The sequence below is a fragment of the Chrysemys picta genome, chromosome 10, assembly GCF_011386835.1.
Source record: "Chrysemys picta bellii isolate R12L10 chromosome 10, ASM1138683v2, whole genome shotgun sequence".
In the NCBI taxonomy this organism is placed as follows: Eukaryota; Metazoa; Chordata; order Testudines; family Emydidae; genus Chrysemys; species Chrysemys picta.
The window spans coordinates 19,866,935-19,884,035 of NC_088800.1; the positions used below are offsets into that span (position 1 = coordinate 19,866,935).

General features: G+C 41.4%; 1 protein-coding gene across 2 annotated transcripts in view; it reads left to right on the forward strand.

The window, feature by feature from the left end:
* The window catches only part of FAM227B (family with sequence similarity 227 member B), a 178,442-nt gene that overhangs the window by 1,900 nt on the left and 159,441 nt on the right, over positions 1-17,101 (forward strand). For both annotated transcript variants that reach the window (XM_065558151.1, XM_065558152.1), the window contains exons 2-6: positions 7,190-7,243; positions 9,259-9,508; positions 12,535-12,602; positions 12,986-13,030; positions 14,748-14,852. In XM_065558151.1, coding sequence (XP_065414223.1) covers positions 7,193-7,243; positions 9,259-9,508; positions 12,535-12,602; positions 12,986-13,030; positions 14,748-14,852 — 519 coding nt within the window. In that variant the 5' untranslated portion in view covers positions 7,190-7,192. The remainder of the gene's footprint in view (positions 1-7,189; positions 7,244-9,258; positions 9,509-12,534; positions 12,603-12,985; positions 13,031-14,747; positions 14,853-17,101) is intronic.

A 17,101-nucleotide genomic window follows, 5' to 3' on the forward strand; every position in this document is an offset into this window, starting at 1 on the left:
AACTGTTGACCCTATATTTTCATCTTTTCTTCCTATCCTTTACTTAGCCTATTCTATTTAATTTTTTTTATTTTAAGAGGATAGTATTTTATTATGTTTATGTTTCATTCCATTGACAAGGAGTGCACTGTAGATACAAGATTATTGTTACTATTACCTTTTACTATTGTATTGTATTGAAGTGTGCTGATAAAATAGAACCTGAGTTCTGCTTAAATGTTTATAGCTGCATTTTTTCACTGCTAAACAAAATGATTAGGAGATCACCTTGCCTATGTCACTAAGGTGTTGTGATGCTTAATGAATTAAAATGCTATGATAACTTTGAATAAAAGGTACTATAGAAGATTTATTATTAGTTAATGTACTTTAGTACGTTTAATAATGCATAGGCTTTTGCCATTCTTGTTGTACATTGGTCACTCATAGCTGAAATTTGAACATACAGACTTATATTCAGAAGTTTTCAGTATTTCAAATGAAATATGGTACAGTATGTACCTGATTTGTCATGACATTTACATTTTTTCTCAAATTTCTACCATATTTGGATTCCCTCAAGAAAAAAATACTTCTTTTAGATTTGGAAACAAATTGTTCTCTGCAGATTTGTATGACTGAGAGATTATGCTTTAAGATTTAGTAACATAAATAATGCCATATTATAAAATGAATTCCAAATGATATAATGAATATTTAGTCATTTATTGGTTAGAGTCTTTGTACTCAAACAATTACTATTCAGTGTTCAGCAGTTGTGTCTTTAGATCAAAATGACTAGGCCTAAAAATGATTTTGGGATTTTCCTGAGTCAGTGAAACACAATAAAGGAGCAGTCTGTGGTATATTATTCATAGTGGTATTGCAGACAGTATTCTTGGGCAAAATGCTGACATTATAGACAGATATTATGCCAAATTTTGATCTCCATTACACTGATGAAATCCCATTGACTTCAATGAGATTGCATGGATATAACTGAGAGCAGTATTTAAGCAGATCTTATTGTTGCTTTTGGCTTGACATGTTTTCTTGTTGGCAATGTGTAATATACTGCAGTAAAAAAAATAAGTGGCTGCATTTCACAGGAGTTAGATTATTTCACTGTCATTCTATGGCAGTCACAATAGGTGTGTAAAGTGATACACTACAGTATCAAAGCTTCTTTTTTCAAGAACTAACTTTTCACATTTTGTGACACTGTAAGTGGAAAATCTTTTGTTTATATGACCAGGACAGCACCTTATTCTATAAACGTTGTCTCAACAGAGTTTACTAAATGATACCATCTACTATTTTATTCAGATAATATCTTCATGTGTTTGATACTAAGAAGCACTTTATTGGGAGTTGCCAGAGTTCAGCACTTCTTAAGTGTCAGACCAAAAGTACATAAGAATGGCCCTACTGGGTCAGACCAAAGGTCCATCTAGCCCAGTATCCTGTCTTCTGACAGTGGCCAGTGTCAGGTGCCTCAGAGGGAATGAATAGAACAGGTAATCATGAAGTGATCTATCCCCTGTCGCTCATTCCCAGCTTCTGGCAAACAGAGGCTAGGGACACCATTCCTGCCCATCATGGCTAATAGCCATTGATGGACCTATCCTCCATGAATTTATCTAGTTCTTTTTTGAACCCTGTTAGAGTCTTGGCCTTCACAACATCCTTTGGCAAGGAGTTCCACAGTATTTGAAACTGAATAAGTCCTTTGCATTCTGCTTTGTGCAATGATTTGAAACATTAAAATGTTGGCATTGTAAGGATCTGGGGACCAGATCTGTAGAGCCTGGGACAGCTGATAGTCCCACAGAGCGATTAAGAAGCCATGCAGAACCACAGCTAGGGAGCACTGTGGAAAGTAGGTGCCACAGGAAGTACTGCCCAACAGACCCAAAGTGACAGTACCCTGCAGCCCTCTGATTGACCATACTTGCTCAGCAGAAGCAGCACTACAAAGGCTCCACCAAGGTCCAGCTGCCTCAGATGCTGCCTAGTTCCAGTGACTCATACTGGCATTGAGTGGAACAAGGCAGTCCAACTACACCATTTTCAGTGTGGACTTAGTGAGGAAGTAAAGGATGAGCTAGCCTACATTGAGATCCTGACCCACTTTGATGCATTCAGTGACCTCTCTCTCCACATTGACAACCAGCTGCATGAGCAAAAGGCAGGGGGGGCACACTGAAACCCCAGGGCCCAACTAGGAACTGATGCAGTTTCATGTGGGCCACTGACACTTGACCCTGGAAGAAAATGAATGGCGATGGCACAATAACCTATGTTTTTATTGCAGAACACCAGGACCAGCACTTAATTTGTGCCAGGGCTTGCCAGGGCTGAGTCCTGGCACTTCTAGACTTGGCAGATCATTAGCCCCAGCACCTCTGGGCTTGCTACATCAGTTATGAATGTAAAAAATTGCTTCAGCCCCAGCACCTAATTGTTGAGCCCCAGCACCTCTTTCATTACAAAATAAGCATTAACCAGGACATGCCTTTGCCTTGAGCCTTGAACCAAAGATGGCTCAGGGGGACATTATTCTTCTCTCTGTTTGATTTCATCATCACCTATCTCCTGGGAACCAGGAATGGGAAAGCTGACACCTTATCCCGAAAGGGGGAGGAGGGCAACGAGCCTAACCAAGAACTACCCTGTCTCTTAAAACCTCACAACTTCCTTAGTGCCACAATATGCCAAGACCTCCTTGATCTAATCCATTCTGCTTCGTGGAACAATCCGTTATCCCAGGAGATAAAAGGACATCCTGGTCAAATGAGGACCAGAACCAAAATGCTATGTGCCACACAGGATGGCATCACCTACCTTCATGGGTGCAAATATGTTCCACCAAGGTGCCACCGTCTATAAGTGCTCCATCTCTGTCATGACACCACTTTGGCCATCATAAGACTTTCCGCACAGCTTCTCCTTTGTTCTGGTGGCAGGGCCACCCAGAGAATTCAGGGGGCCTGGGGCAAAGCAATTTTGGGGGCCCCTTCCATAAAAAAAAGTTGCAATACTATAGAATACTATATTCTCGTGTGGGCCCCTGCGGGGCCCGGGGCCTGGGGCAAATTGCCCCACTTGTGTCCCTTCCCCCCCGCCCTGCCGGCAGCCCTGTCTGGTGGCCTTCTTATGCGATCCGAAGTCCGGGATGACATTGACTCTTGTGACCAGAGGGTGTGCACCAAGAAGCCCTGTACTAAGCCCCTTGGTGTCCTAGTACCCCTGGAGATCCTGCCTAGAGCCTGGGCCTCCATCACCCTTGATAGCAGAACTCCCTGTCTCTGATGGCTGCCCCATGGTTTTGATCGTTATAGACCAACTGACCAAAATGGTGCACTTCATCCCCTGTAACAACCTGTCCTCTACTGAAACACCATCTCAGCTCCTAGTAGTTCATGTGATCTGTCTTCATGGGCTTCCCGGCTGTATCACCTGTATCGCCTCAGACTGAGGCCTGCAGTTTGTCTCACTTTTGTGGCGTGAAGTGCTCCAGCTAATGGATGTTTGTGCTTTTACCTCCTCCACATACCACTCCCGGACAGATGGGCAGATGGAGAGCATGAACCAAGTATCAGAGCAATACCTAAAGTGCTTTGTCAACTACCATAAGACAACTGATTCTCCCTCCTTCCTTCTGCTGAGTGCTCGTACAAAATCACCAACCTCACCTCCACGGGGCAGAGTTCCTTCTTTGCCAATTAGGGGTTCCACCCTTGCTTCCAACTGGCCTTGACAGCGGCCTTCCTGGACCCAGCAGCTGGTGACTGGATCCAGCAAATTCACCGTATCCAGGAAGAGCTTAAAGACTATCTCAAAGATGCAAAAAGGGACTACAAATTCCTTCTAGACCACCAGTTTCTTGGACCTTCCAGATTTGTCAGCAAATCAGTCCTCTCACCTTCAAATTACAGCTCCATTGATCTTTTAAGGTACATACCATTTCCCATGTATCCCTCCTGAAGCCTTACATAGGGTACCACTTTCCCGATTGGTCCCAACAGCAGCCCCTGCCAGTCAAGGTCCATGGGCACGAGGAATATATAGGCCACTCTATCCTCAAGTCTAAACTGCAAAGGGGGAGACTGTGCTACCTAATTGCTTGGGAGGGCGACGGTCCCAAGGAATGCTCCTGGGAGCCCGCTGCCTATGTCCATGCCCCTGGTCTGGTAAAAAGGCTTAATCAAAACCAGCTGGATTTAGGGTGACCAGATGTCCCGATTTTATAGGGACAGTCTCTATATTTGGGGCTTTGTCTTATATTTTTTGTCCCGATTTTTCACACTTGCTGTCTGGTCACCCTAGCTGGATTAACAGGTCCAGCACCCATCGAGAGGAAGGGGGCCCTGAAGTGGGGGATGATGTAAGGATTCAAGGATCATCAGAACCTAGATCTGCAGAGCCCGTCGACAGCTGATGCTCCCACAGTGCCACCAAGAGGCCATGCCAAGCCACAGCCAGGGAGCACTGTGGGGAGTAGGTGGTAAGCTCGCCAGCTTGGAGTGAAAGCAACAGGCAGTTCACCTGGCTATGACTCTTAAAGGCATGTCAAGAGGCATTGCGATTGTGTGTGGGTATCAAAGAGAAGTTAATTAGGCTGATAAACATAAGCCCATTTGCTCGTATGGATAAAAATCAAGAGTATATGCTAAATGTGTTTGTCAGTGTTTATCTATATTCTGTTGAAAGTTTACCAATGTAACCAAATTAGCTTGTAGATGCTAAATCCTTTTCATATCCTGTAATTCTATATTGTCTTTGCATTATATATGCAACTATACTCAATTGTTAGTAGATTAAAAACCTGTATTTAGCATTGAGAGGAAGCTTACTAAAATAGCCTATGTCAATAACCTTACTATCTGAATCTTGTTGATTCACATTGAAAAAACACCAGTAAACCACCTTAGTAGTTTTGAATGGCTACAACAACTGAGTGGCCCATCAATGGAAGCATGGGTCACAGTGGGGACCACAGGCTTTTTGTATTGCTGCATTCTTCATCAAAGGAGGATCCCACATGGAGATGACGATGGTCAGCTTGCCAGCCTGTTTCAGCTATAACAAGAGAAGCATTGGGCAAGATCCGGTAGCTCTGATCTTTCTGGATAATATTCAGGGGGCTATTCCAGATGCAAGATATAGGGTGACCAGATGTCCCAATTTTATAAGGACAGTCCCAATTTTTGGGTCTTTTTCTTATACAGGCTCCTATTAACCCCCACCCCTGTTCCAATTTTTCATTCATGCTGTCTGGTCACCCTAGCAAGATAGGACCCACCCAAATCCATTTTGGGTAAACCCTGACAAACTTATGAAAGGACTCTAAGCGACTTAGCAGACTTTACACCTATGATGAACAATTGGACTCAATATATCCTGATCTACAGACTCTGAAATCAATTGTAAAATATATGATTCACTTTAACCATTAATAACACTCTTCTTTTCATTTTTTATTAATAAAACATTAGTTAGTTTACTAAATTATAGCGTGGTATTTTGGTGAGATCCTGAAGTGTGTATATTGACCTGGGGATAGTGGCTGGTCCTTTGGGATTGGAAGAACCCTATGTGTGGTATTTTGATTTTAATAATCATACATCATAAAAGTCCAGAAAGAAGCCAGGGACTGGAATGCCTAAGGCAGAGATGGGCAAACGACGGCGGCCCACGGGACCCTCCTGCCCGGGCCCTGAGCTCCTGGCCCGGGAGGCTAGCCCCCAGCCCCTCCCTTGCTGTTCCCCCGCAGCCTCAGCTCTCTGTGCCGCCGGCGCAATGCTCTCAGTGGTGGGGCTGTGAGCTTCTGGGGCAGCCAGCTGCAGACCCCGGCCTGACCCGGTGGTCTGTGCTGCGCGGTGGTGTGGCTGGCTCCAGCCGGGTAGCACAGCTGTAGCACCACCAGCCACCAGTGCTCCGGCAGCGCGGTAAGGGGGCAGGGAGCAGGGGGGGTTGGATAGAGGGCAGGGGAGTTAGGGGTGGTGGTCAGGGGGCGGGGGTGTGGCTAGGGGTTGGGGCGGTCAGAGGGCGGGGAACAAGGGTTGAATGGGGGCAGGGATCCCGAGGGGCAGTCAGGAAGCGGGGGGGTGGCCGGGGGGCAGGGGTAGTCGGGGACAGGGATAAGGGGTGGTTGGATGGGGCAGGGGTCCCGGGGGGGCAGTCAGGAATGAGAGGAGGGGTTGGATGGGGTGGTGGGGGGCAGTCAGAGGCGGGGGTTCTGGGGGCTATCGGGACAGGGAGCGGGGGGGGGGGGTGAATGGGGCAGGAGTCCTGGGGGGCCATCAGGGAACGGGGGGGGTTGGATGGGGCAGGAGTCCGGGGGGGGCCATCAGGGGGTGAGAAGTGCAGGGGGGGGAGGGTGGATAGGGGCAGGGCTGGGCCACGCCTGGCTGTTTGGGGAAGCACAGCCTCCCATAGCCGGCCCGCCATACAATTTCCGAAACCCGATGTGGCTGTCAGGCTAAAAAGTTTGCCTGCTCCTGGCTTAAAGGTTTCTTGTTTCGGCTTCTTGCTAACCAGTATGGTGATGCTAGCTTTGTGAAATATAGTTATAGAATAAACCACCAGTTTTGGGGGGTGTTTGCCCTATTTCTTGCAGTTTGTCCTCAATCTGGCATTCTCAGTGATGACCCATACTAGGCCCCTATTTTCTGTGACTTAACTTTTCTAAAAGATTTCTCAGGCTAGTTTTCTGCACAGGCTTTTTTAAAATTATGGCTGAGTTTTTAATTGCCCTAAACTCAGGAAATGTCAATGGGGTGATTTCAATGGGACTACTTGCTAATCTGCAAACCTGATACTTCTCCCCACTTCTAAGCAAAAAATTGAATTAAGAACAATTCAGATTATCATACTAATAAGACTTTACTACTTTTACAAAGTATATTGCAGTATATCTATTAATATACTAAAAAGTGTTGTTTATAAATATTTCACACTAGTCAAAATACATGAAAAACTACATTTTGTGATGCTGTTTCCTTTCTTGTCTTCACATTTGTTCTCATGTTTATTAATTCTCAAAATTAGGTAACACTCAATGGGTCTCTCATTTATTAGTGCTAACTAATGAGCATATACTGTATACATCATGGTGTTTGCTTTGTTTACTAAGAACAATACCTTAAACTCATCTCAATTTTATAAGGTATTTTTATAAGAGTAATTCATATTTGTACTTTGATAGAAGATGCAAGGGCCGCCTGGTACTTTTGAAGAATTCTTACAGTCTCAGAAATTGGTAAGTAAAAATGCTTATTATTTTAACTACCCGTGTGTGTGTGTAGTGGAGTAAACAAGCAAGAACAAGGCCTTGAGCAAAAGACATATGAATATAAATATTGAAAACCAAGTTTTGAACATGGATTGTATTTCCTAGGCCCTTGGGCAGTGGAAACTAAGAGCTTTGTAGAAATGGTGAAACCTTCCAGAGAACAGCGCTTCTGTTGTTAACCTGCATTTTTTTCATAGATAGGCCACGGAGGAAGTTTTGTGTCTGCTGTAGCAGTAATTCCTGTTGTATTGTGGAGGGCATGCTTGAGAGAGCACACTGACTCATAGCTTGTTTAAAATAGATGACCAGGCCACAACTTTATTACCGTAACAGCAAGGCCAAAGACAAAAAGTTCTGCCAACTGTGAAAGGGGGAATGATCAGTTTTGCTTATTTAGCCATTCTACCTTGTCTTGCGTTGATAAACTTGTAGGGGAGATTTTCCTGATCTCCCTGTAAATTCTACAAACTGTATACCACCAAAACATTCCATATTAAGACTGATTACTAGTGATGCTTCAGCCAATCATCCATTCTTGTTTGGAGAGAGAGACCACTGCAGTGGACCTATATCTATTCGTTACAGAGGATGATTAGTTGGTATATGGGTGAAACCTTCTTTGGGTTGAGTTAAAACCTCATTTGAGACTGACAGGTGTGAATTCACCCTTCAATTAACATAACTGTAAGGATAGACTCCCAGTGAAGAGAAAAGAAATATGTGAACCCACCCAGGAGCTTTTGTTGAGTATTATTTTGGGGTTGGGTGGTGGGAGGCAGAACAGACATAAACCAGGGAAAGACTGAGGGAGAGGCAGCCTGAAAGAGCTGATGAAAGCACATTGGTTGACCTTGGAAGAAATCTGGGACAAGGTTTTTGGGTTAGGGTGCACAGTGAAAAGAGTGCTCTTAGTGCTGTTAGCAAAGAAAGCTGTTTCCTGCCATTTGATTGCTTCTGCATTCAGAGACACAAAACTTCATACATTCTTTGTAAATATACAAAACTGCATGAAAGAAATACCTGACTATCACCACCTTCTCCTCCTAACTGCGACAACATAGTGGACCCCAAATTTTTGGCTAACCGCTCAGGTCAAAAGGGGCAACACTATTAACAGATTAGAACATGTCCATTGTTTACTGTGGGGTTGAACAGTGTCCAATCCTGGTATAGTCATCATCAATTTATTATGATTGTACACTTTAGCATTTAGTCCCTGCTCCAGCATAGTACTTAATCCCATGGGTAATTTTAAATACTTCAATGGGATTACATGCTTGCCTAAAGTTAAGCACCAGTTTTAAGTGCTTTGCTGGACTGAGGACCTTAGTCCGTGCCTCTGCTTTCCGGGGCATGCACCACAGATGGAAGACAGTACTATACTTTCAGAGAACATAAATTACAAAGGACTTTATTTGTGTCCTTAGAACCATGATAACTCTTCTATGCATGATTTCTCCTTTTCAAACTAAAAAGTCCTAGTCTTGTTAATTAGTCCTCGTAAACCTCTACCCCGATATAACGGTGTCCTCGGGGGCCAAAAAATCTTACCGCGATATAGGTGAAACCGCGTTATATCGAACTTGCTTTGATCCACCAGAGTGCGCAGCCCCGCCCCCCGGAGCACTGCTTTACCATGTTATATCCAAATTGGTGTTATATCGGGTCGCGTTATATCTGAGTAGAGGTGTATAAAGCCCTTCACCCAACATGAATTTGTTCTGCCCTTCTCTGGCCCATTCCTATTTTTTGCTGACTGTTGTAACCAAATGTGAGTGTGCTATTCAACATAAGAAGAAATTAGAGTCCTTTAAACAATGATGTCAAAATTAGAGGTCATTAAAATGAATAGGAAATGTGTGTTTGTACTGGAACTGCAGTGCATTGTAAAAATGTAAATGTCACATATGATTGAGTCTTAATTTTATCTTAACATTTTTGATGATGCTTATGAGTAATTATTTTTAACGTAATTATTGCAGGATGATTGGCCAAGATTTCCGTTTCTAGATGAAGATCGTCCTTTGGTGGACAAATTAAGAAATGACTATTCATTTGATACTATTTCTAAGTTTCTGTATGAAAATGCTCCACTACAAAGCAGCCGTGTCTCAGATTTGGAGAAGAGAATAGATGAGTGCACAACTGAACTGAAGAAACATGCTGAAAAAATATTTTCTTTTCAGCAAAGACCAACAGAGGAAGATGACCATCGTGTTTCACTAGAGCAAAGTAATGGGCAATTATTTTAGTTATTACTACTGGGAATAATGGTTGAAAGGTCAATGAAGTAATTTAATCCATTTCCCAACGTTTAAATTCTGGCTTAGCCCTAGTGATTATGTTCCAGTTTTTGGAAATAGCTGTGAGAGTATGCTGTTTAGTATAGGGGAAGCGGGGGAGGAAAGCAGTGTGTATATATAGACAGAGAATTGGATAAAGATCCAGTGAAATAAAGTAGAATGAAACTTGCACAGTAGAAAATGATCATGCAGTGTTCAATAGGGATAGATTGTATCTTCATGTATAGCCTTGGGTAAGGAATGGTGCATAAGGTGTAGACTCAGGAGTAGTCCTGGGAAACATATATGCATATATATCACTGTAAGAGTAGCCCAGGGAGTCACTGTGCCTCAAAGAGGCATAATTCCTTTCTTGTTTCCTATACTTACAACAAATTACACTAACCTACACCAGTTCAGCTACACTGATGCACTGGGAATGTGGAGCCAAGGCTCTGCCAATTACCTGTTTTCCCAGTCCACCTGCTTCAGGGGGAACAGAGTAAATGAATACATACAATTCACCTACACAAAATATATGCATTCCTTTGGTGCAATCAGTGAGGCTAAGATAAGTGAACACAAAAAATACCCTCTGGCTGAGAGTGGATGAAAATGTTGTCCTTCGTCACCACAGTTGACTAGAACCTCAACTTTACATCTCACCTGAAAGACACTTCCAGCAATGCGTTGTCAGTCCATGCTGGGCCACTGGTTCAATAGTGAGTTAGAAAGGGGAGAGCCACATCTTGAATCATCAGCACCATGTCCTGTAGCACATTGGTTTTCCTTAGAAGTAGCTTAGCAGATTGTATCTTGAATTGCTATGGCTGCAGGGATATTATTATTGCAACTAAATAATTGTGTTTGGATATTTAACTAGATAAATTGATACTGACTTCAGTAGAGATATGCCAGTACACATCAGCTGAGACTCTTGTCCAGTATTTATCTTTTATATTTACTATTTTATGAAATTTTGTATCTTGAAAATATTAGTAAACTGATTTCAGTATTGTTTTCTGCATTATGTATATATTGGGATCTCCTGGGAGATGTGGTCCTGATGTTGTAGATACAGTAGGATTGTCAATTGATTTATTAATTTATCTGTGAGCTGAAATCTAATTATTTCTGCTTGGTTTCTTCACTGCAATGACAAAATACTCAATTCCATGTACATAGAAAAATGTTATTTTATTATTTTTCTGATGAACACTCTCTGAATATTAGTTATAGTATTTCCTAAGATATATCCACACAATTATATATACATTCATCCTGATTTTTCAAAGTCTGGGCATTCTCATTATATCCTATTGGGCTACCTGATATACAATATATTATCATTTTCTTCAAATATGTTGATTTGTGAATTTCAGGACTTCAAGCACTCTAACTTTTGAAAAAAGTTTTGTTTTGTTTTCCCATGTACAATTGTTTCATTCATGTCTTCTTGCTTAATAGATCCTGAATTGGTTTGTTTGCTAAAATGTATTTTGAATTAGGCACTGCAATGACATTATTAGGTGCTAACAACAATAAAACTATGGAAAAACTGTTGAAAGAAAGCTTGCCACTTACTTAAAAGTGACTGAGTGGAGCCAGCCACTGAATTCCTAAAATTAGTCCCAAATCGGCAGAGTACTTGAGCATGTGCTTAACTGCTGTGTTCTGTTAAGTCAGAGACATTGTTCTGAAAAGCATTGTTTGACCCAAAAGTAATACACGAGTAGTTACAAATTATATCAAAGCAGATAGTTAACACTTCCTTCGCTGCAGCTAATGATACTTTTTGGAAGTGGTATTTTTTCTGAATAATATGTGGTAGTTGAGTTTTGTGGATCAAGAAAAATTATATGGGTACAAAGTATGAAGTAAAGTTTTACATGGTGAAAATTCAGAAAAAGTTCATGTATGACAATTGATGACAAGCTCATGCTTCTCCCCCCACCCCACCCCACCCCACAAGGATAATCTTCTGGTTAAGCATGAGCACTTAGGGTTTGTCTACACGGTGGGGTAATGTGTTTTATCGGGTTGTTATTTCTAAAGCTCACTAAAGTTTTGCGCATTAAGTGGTTGACGTAGACCCTGTTAGTATGCTTTAAAAGAGCACTAGAAACCTTTGGTGTGCACCCGCAGGGTCTACATGGACCAGTTGATGCACAGCATGTTAGCGTGCTTTAGAAATCAAAGCCCCATAGAGTGCATTACCCCACCATGTAGACAAGCCTTTAATCACTCTGTGTCTCAGTCCTCTATTTGTAAAATTGGATTAATTCCTCGTGTTGGTATTGTAAGTCAAAAATCATTAATTGTAAAGAACTCATAAATACACAAAATTCCACAGCTGTGCAAACTCCCCCGAATGTCAGAAACTTAAAAGAAAGGTACCACTCTTAAGTCCTAGGGGTTCACTCTCCTCTTCATTCCATCACATAAAGAACAAATAGGTGCATAATAGATGCAATTGGATAATGTGTTTTTTAAATTTATAAAGTGAATATGCCTGGAGGTGTTAGACATGGGCAATGATTCTTAACAGCAGTTTGCTCACAGTGTATTAAGCCATTACATTTTGTTTAGTTAAAGTTTAACCCTTAACTTCCAGTTGCAAATGCATGTGTGCAGTGTTAAATTTATAATAAAAAGGAGCAAACTTAGGCCCTGATCCTGCAAAAACTTTGTATGAGTAAAGTACTGTACATACAAACATCTTTGCAAGAATGAGACTTCAGCTTGTCACATCCTCCACAAATGTAGTTCTTAAACAGAAGATGAGGTATACAGAAAGGAAATGGGAGCCTACCAGTCATCTCAAAGATGAGTCAGTAGGACTACACACTGCATAAAATTAAGCTTATTAATATTTGCACATTTGGAGCCTTAGTTTGGTCAAGATCTTGAATTTGTCCTGAAGCTGAAAAAACAGAACTGACTATTTTGTTGCTAATTCTTACTCTTTTTTTTAAGCCAATGATACTCAACTTACTGATTCAGAAGAAATTTCAATTCAAACAGGCAAGATGAGGAAAACAAAGGTATACTATTCATTGAATTTTTTTTTTCATTCTGTTACAGGTTTAGACAGTGAAGACCAAATTTTCGAAGGGGCCTCTATCTTGCATCTTAGACTGAGATTGTGGTCCGCCCTATATGATCACACAGATAAAACTACTCAAAAATGTGATCGTTCTTTATATTGTCATACTATATTCTGTAGTGTAGGTACGACCTAAAGCCTTTGAGGGTCACAGGCCATGTTTTTCAATTTGAAGTCATACTTGGGCTATTTTAAGTTCTGTCTTGTAATATGTCATCAGCTGAAAGCGTTTTCCTTTATCTGAGACTACAAGATGTTTAATTCATGGTAAGAAGTGCATTTAACATTAGTTTTGAATGGTTTGTTTAAAACATTTTTCAGATTGATAAATATATCGCTGAGGAATCAAGCAGAAAAAATGTAAAGGTAAGTTTGCTAAACATATAATAAAGTAGATTACAGTATAATATCAAACCAATATATTGTGTCAACAGTGTCAATTTAGGGAAAGAAAGGAATACAGAATTAGGCCCCAAATATATATATTAAAGATTCAATATTATTTTTATTAATTATATACATTTAGATATACTGCATAATGGAAAATCCAAATATGGTGTGAGTGTGTTGATTTAATTTGATTTAATTGACATGTCATGAATGAATACTTGGGGCTTAATTTTTGGTTTTCTCTAAGCTGTGCTTAATGAAGAACCTATGGGGGAAGCAACAGTAGCTGTGTGTCAGTTTTATATTCTCCTGATTCCTGGGGCTGTTTGGGGCTGCTCGTAGGCAGCGTGTAGCTAAGGCTAGAGGGGACTCAGTCTCCCCAAAATTGATCTCTGCCAGAAAAAGCCCCTTCACTACTGCTATGATGGAGGCTTAATTGGGTGCTAACTGCGTGAGCCGTAGCCCACCTAGGCCCACTCATGGATATGCCCCCGCTGAGCCTCTCTGCCCCAAAAACATTTTCTTCAGCCACCTATGAGTCTGCTTCTGCTCCTGCCATAAGTTAAAGGAGCATTTAACCAAATCTGACTGGTAAGAGCACACAAGGCGCCACTGGGACAGCCAGGGATTCTGACTGCTCCATTTGAGGCATCAATGTGATTACTTACATAAGTAAAGTTAGTGATAGGTGTCAGTGTTGTGGAACTGAGCACTAAAATATTAACTGACTAAATTTCATAGAGATAATATGAAATGAGAACAGATGTAAACTTCTATCACAACACAATAATGTATTTATAACTGAGCTAATTAAGTTAAGAAAAATATTACTGATACATCTAAAAATAGCAAATCAGGTTCTGTGTTCTTCTGAGACTTCTCTAAAGTTAAGGACCAAAACCTGCTCACATGAATTGCATGAGTAATTTTATTGACATCACTAGATCAGAACCCACTTAGCTCACAAGAGTGGTATTATCTGCATAGAGTGGTAATATTTGCATTATACTTTGAGTGCTATGTAAATGCTAAGCATTCTTCTTATTTTTATTTTGCTTTCTGTACTCTGAAATACAAACTGACCCACTTCCTGGCGTGAAATAAAAAACATACAGCATGTTCAAATTATATGGGGGTGATGTCAGGCAGAAGGAGAATTGTTTTCTTAGCTATGTCCATTGCCTCTGCTGGAACACTGTCTGTTATGCACTTGCCATACAGTTAACAGAATGACTCTGCAGTGACTAGCTTCAACAAGGAAATGAAGGCAGGGGCTGGGAAATAGCAAAATATGATCGCAAATTGAACTGCTGACTTAAATATAAAACAAAGCAAAATACCTTGACTGGGGTTTTACTCTATAGCTTATGGGGGGGGAAGTAATTTTTGAGACAGAATCATAAGGATGCAAAACATTTATTAATGATCAGGCAGCAATTTCTTGCTGTACCTTGACTGATTGATAATTGGACCTCTCATTGAGTCTGGACAATCAGAGAAAGTAATTGGTAAAGAAAATACTACTGAAAAAATGGGACTCCCAACAATGGAACATTTCCATTGTGGGTAAGTGTCTTCAATTTCACTTTAGAAAAAATATATGGTGGATACATTTGAAGTGATATGTTCTCAACAAAAAAAGAGAAACTACAAGGAATGTAATAATTAGTAATTAAACATTTTTTCCTTTTAGAATTATAGATACCCAGGTTTCAAGTTAAAACAGCTTACAGAACTACCAAGACATTTGGAAGCAGCAAAACTTTGGGACTTGGTTATAAAAGCTCACCATTTCAAAGTATGTACACTTTACTCCACTTTGCTAAATAGAAACTGCTAACATAAAATAGTGCCAAATCTTTATGGTTGATATCTTAAGTAAACATATATTTTAAAATGTTCATATTCCATTTTTTCTTTAGGTTTTTTTAATTCATGAAAGATGCCAGACTGAGAAATCTAGACAGTGAAGTCCATTATTTATACACACAACTGGCTCACCTCAGGCAGCAGCAATGAACGTTTCCCCTCAAAGTTTTTTCTTGTGTCTCAAACCTGATCTATTATTATATTGGGGAAAAATACATTAAATTAACATTAGAGTTGCAAAGTTAAGCACTCAGTTAGTAAGTTCCAGATCTTCAAAGGTATTTAGGCACCTAACTCCCATTAAAATTAATAGGAGTTAGGCATCTTAATACCTTTAGGGACGTGGGCCAAAATGCCAAAATTAGGGTTGCCTATATAACCTTAATTCAGCCTCCTTCTGTATATGCATTATAGTATAGTTTTGAATTACATGATCACGTGGTATTTTTGTACAGGATCCATCTCTCATTCAATCCACAGGATGGACAGTGCTCAAGGAATGAATCAGGCCTGTGTAGTGCATGAGGCTGTTGTCTACAGGACTCCTGCTGTGAGGATCCATGGACCTGGAACCCAGGTCTGCAGGCTCCTGTGTGGCTCCCTTGTCCACACAGCCAAACCACAGGTCTGGTGAAGCAGGGAACAGCAGCCAATGAGCCCTATGGGTTCAAGCTCCACTGGATGTCTCACCCATGGAGGTCCTGACTGGCAGAGCCTACTGCATTCTCTAATTGTCCTAGGGAGAACATCTGGAGGCCGTTTGTGCAACTAGGTGGATTTCCAGCTTGCTGCTGCAAACAGACCCTTGATACATTGCCTTACTGCTGGTTTCTGGCCCCAGTCCTGCTCCTGATGCCAAGCCTTGCTTCCGGTTCCTGGTCCCCTGCTCTGCTCCTAACTCCTCAGGCTGCCTTCGTTCCTGGTTCCCTGCTCCATTATTGCATCTTGCCCTGCCTCCGTTTTACTAACCATACTTTGGCTGACTCACTTGGCTCTGACATGGTGCAACTCATTGACCTCGATTCCAACCTTGACTGCTGCTTTTGGCCTTGAACGCTCTAGACTGAACTCAGACCATGTCCATTATAACCATGGCCCTGGCCTCTTCCCCCACCCTGTAGGTGGGATCCTGATACCTGCCTAGCTCAAGTGAGAGGGAAGTGAGAATGACCACACTGGGAAACACCACTTAAGCTACACAGAGTGATTGGATTATCAGAGGGATTCTGTTAGAAGCTGATGAGTTGTAATTCAGGTTCCTGCATCCCATTGTATTACTAGCGCAGCAGCACGCAAGCTTTGGTGTGTACGTGTTAAAGTTCCCTTATACGCAATCTAGCTCAAATTTAAAGCACCACTTCTGTTGAGCTGGAGGTTTGTGTTTGTGTACAGGAATCAGGTTAGGGAAAAACTTGAGTTACACCCCAAGCTAATATGTCAGTGAAGACAAGCCCTCTGTTTCTTCAAAAGATTGTGCACATAGATTCTACTCTCGGTGCGCACCCATCTTGTACAAAATGGGATTCTTTTGGGCAGTAGTGCCCAATAGGACTGTGCCTGCTAAATGTCCTTGCACCTCCCACTCAAGAACATAAAAGGCAGAGTGGTCCCTGCTATCCCTCAGTTCCTTCTTAATTCCTGTGGCAGCAAGAAGGAACCCCTCCAGTGTTCACTTGCTTCTTGGTGCTAGTGTTAGTTATTATTGTTAATTAGTTAGTTCTCAGTGAATAGTTTTAGTCTTTTTGCCTGTTGGCACCAAAACCAGATTTTTGTGTGTGTGAGAGATTTAATTTATTGGCTAGACTTCTCCCCTCCATCCATTAGAGGAGCTCTAACAATATGGAAGAAACAAAATTTCCAGGGTTCAAAATCTGCCCTACATGTGAAGCTTCAATGCCACTTACCAGCAGACTCTCCAGCTGCCTCTTTTGTTTAGAAGAGGATAAACAAACGTAGAGAATTGGTAGACAAGGTCCCAAGGGAAAGAAAAAGAAGTTCAGGACAGCTGGCAGTTTCTCAAAGGGACAGCATTAAAGGCATAACAGCAAACTATCCCAAAGCAGAGTAAAGATAGGAAGAAACAAATATAGCTGTATCAGGAGCTCTTTAAATACCTGAAAATCAAAAAGGAATCATACAAAGAGTGAAAACAAGGACAAATTGCTAAGGATAAGTACA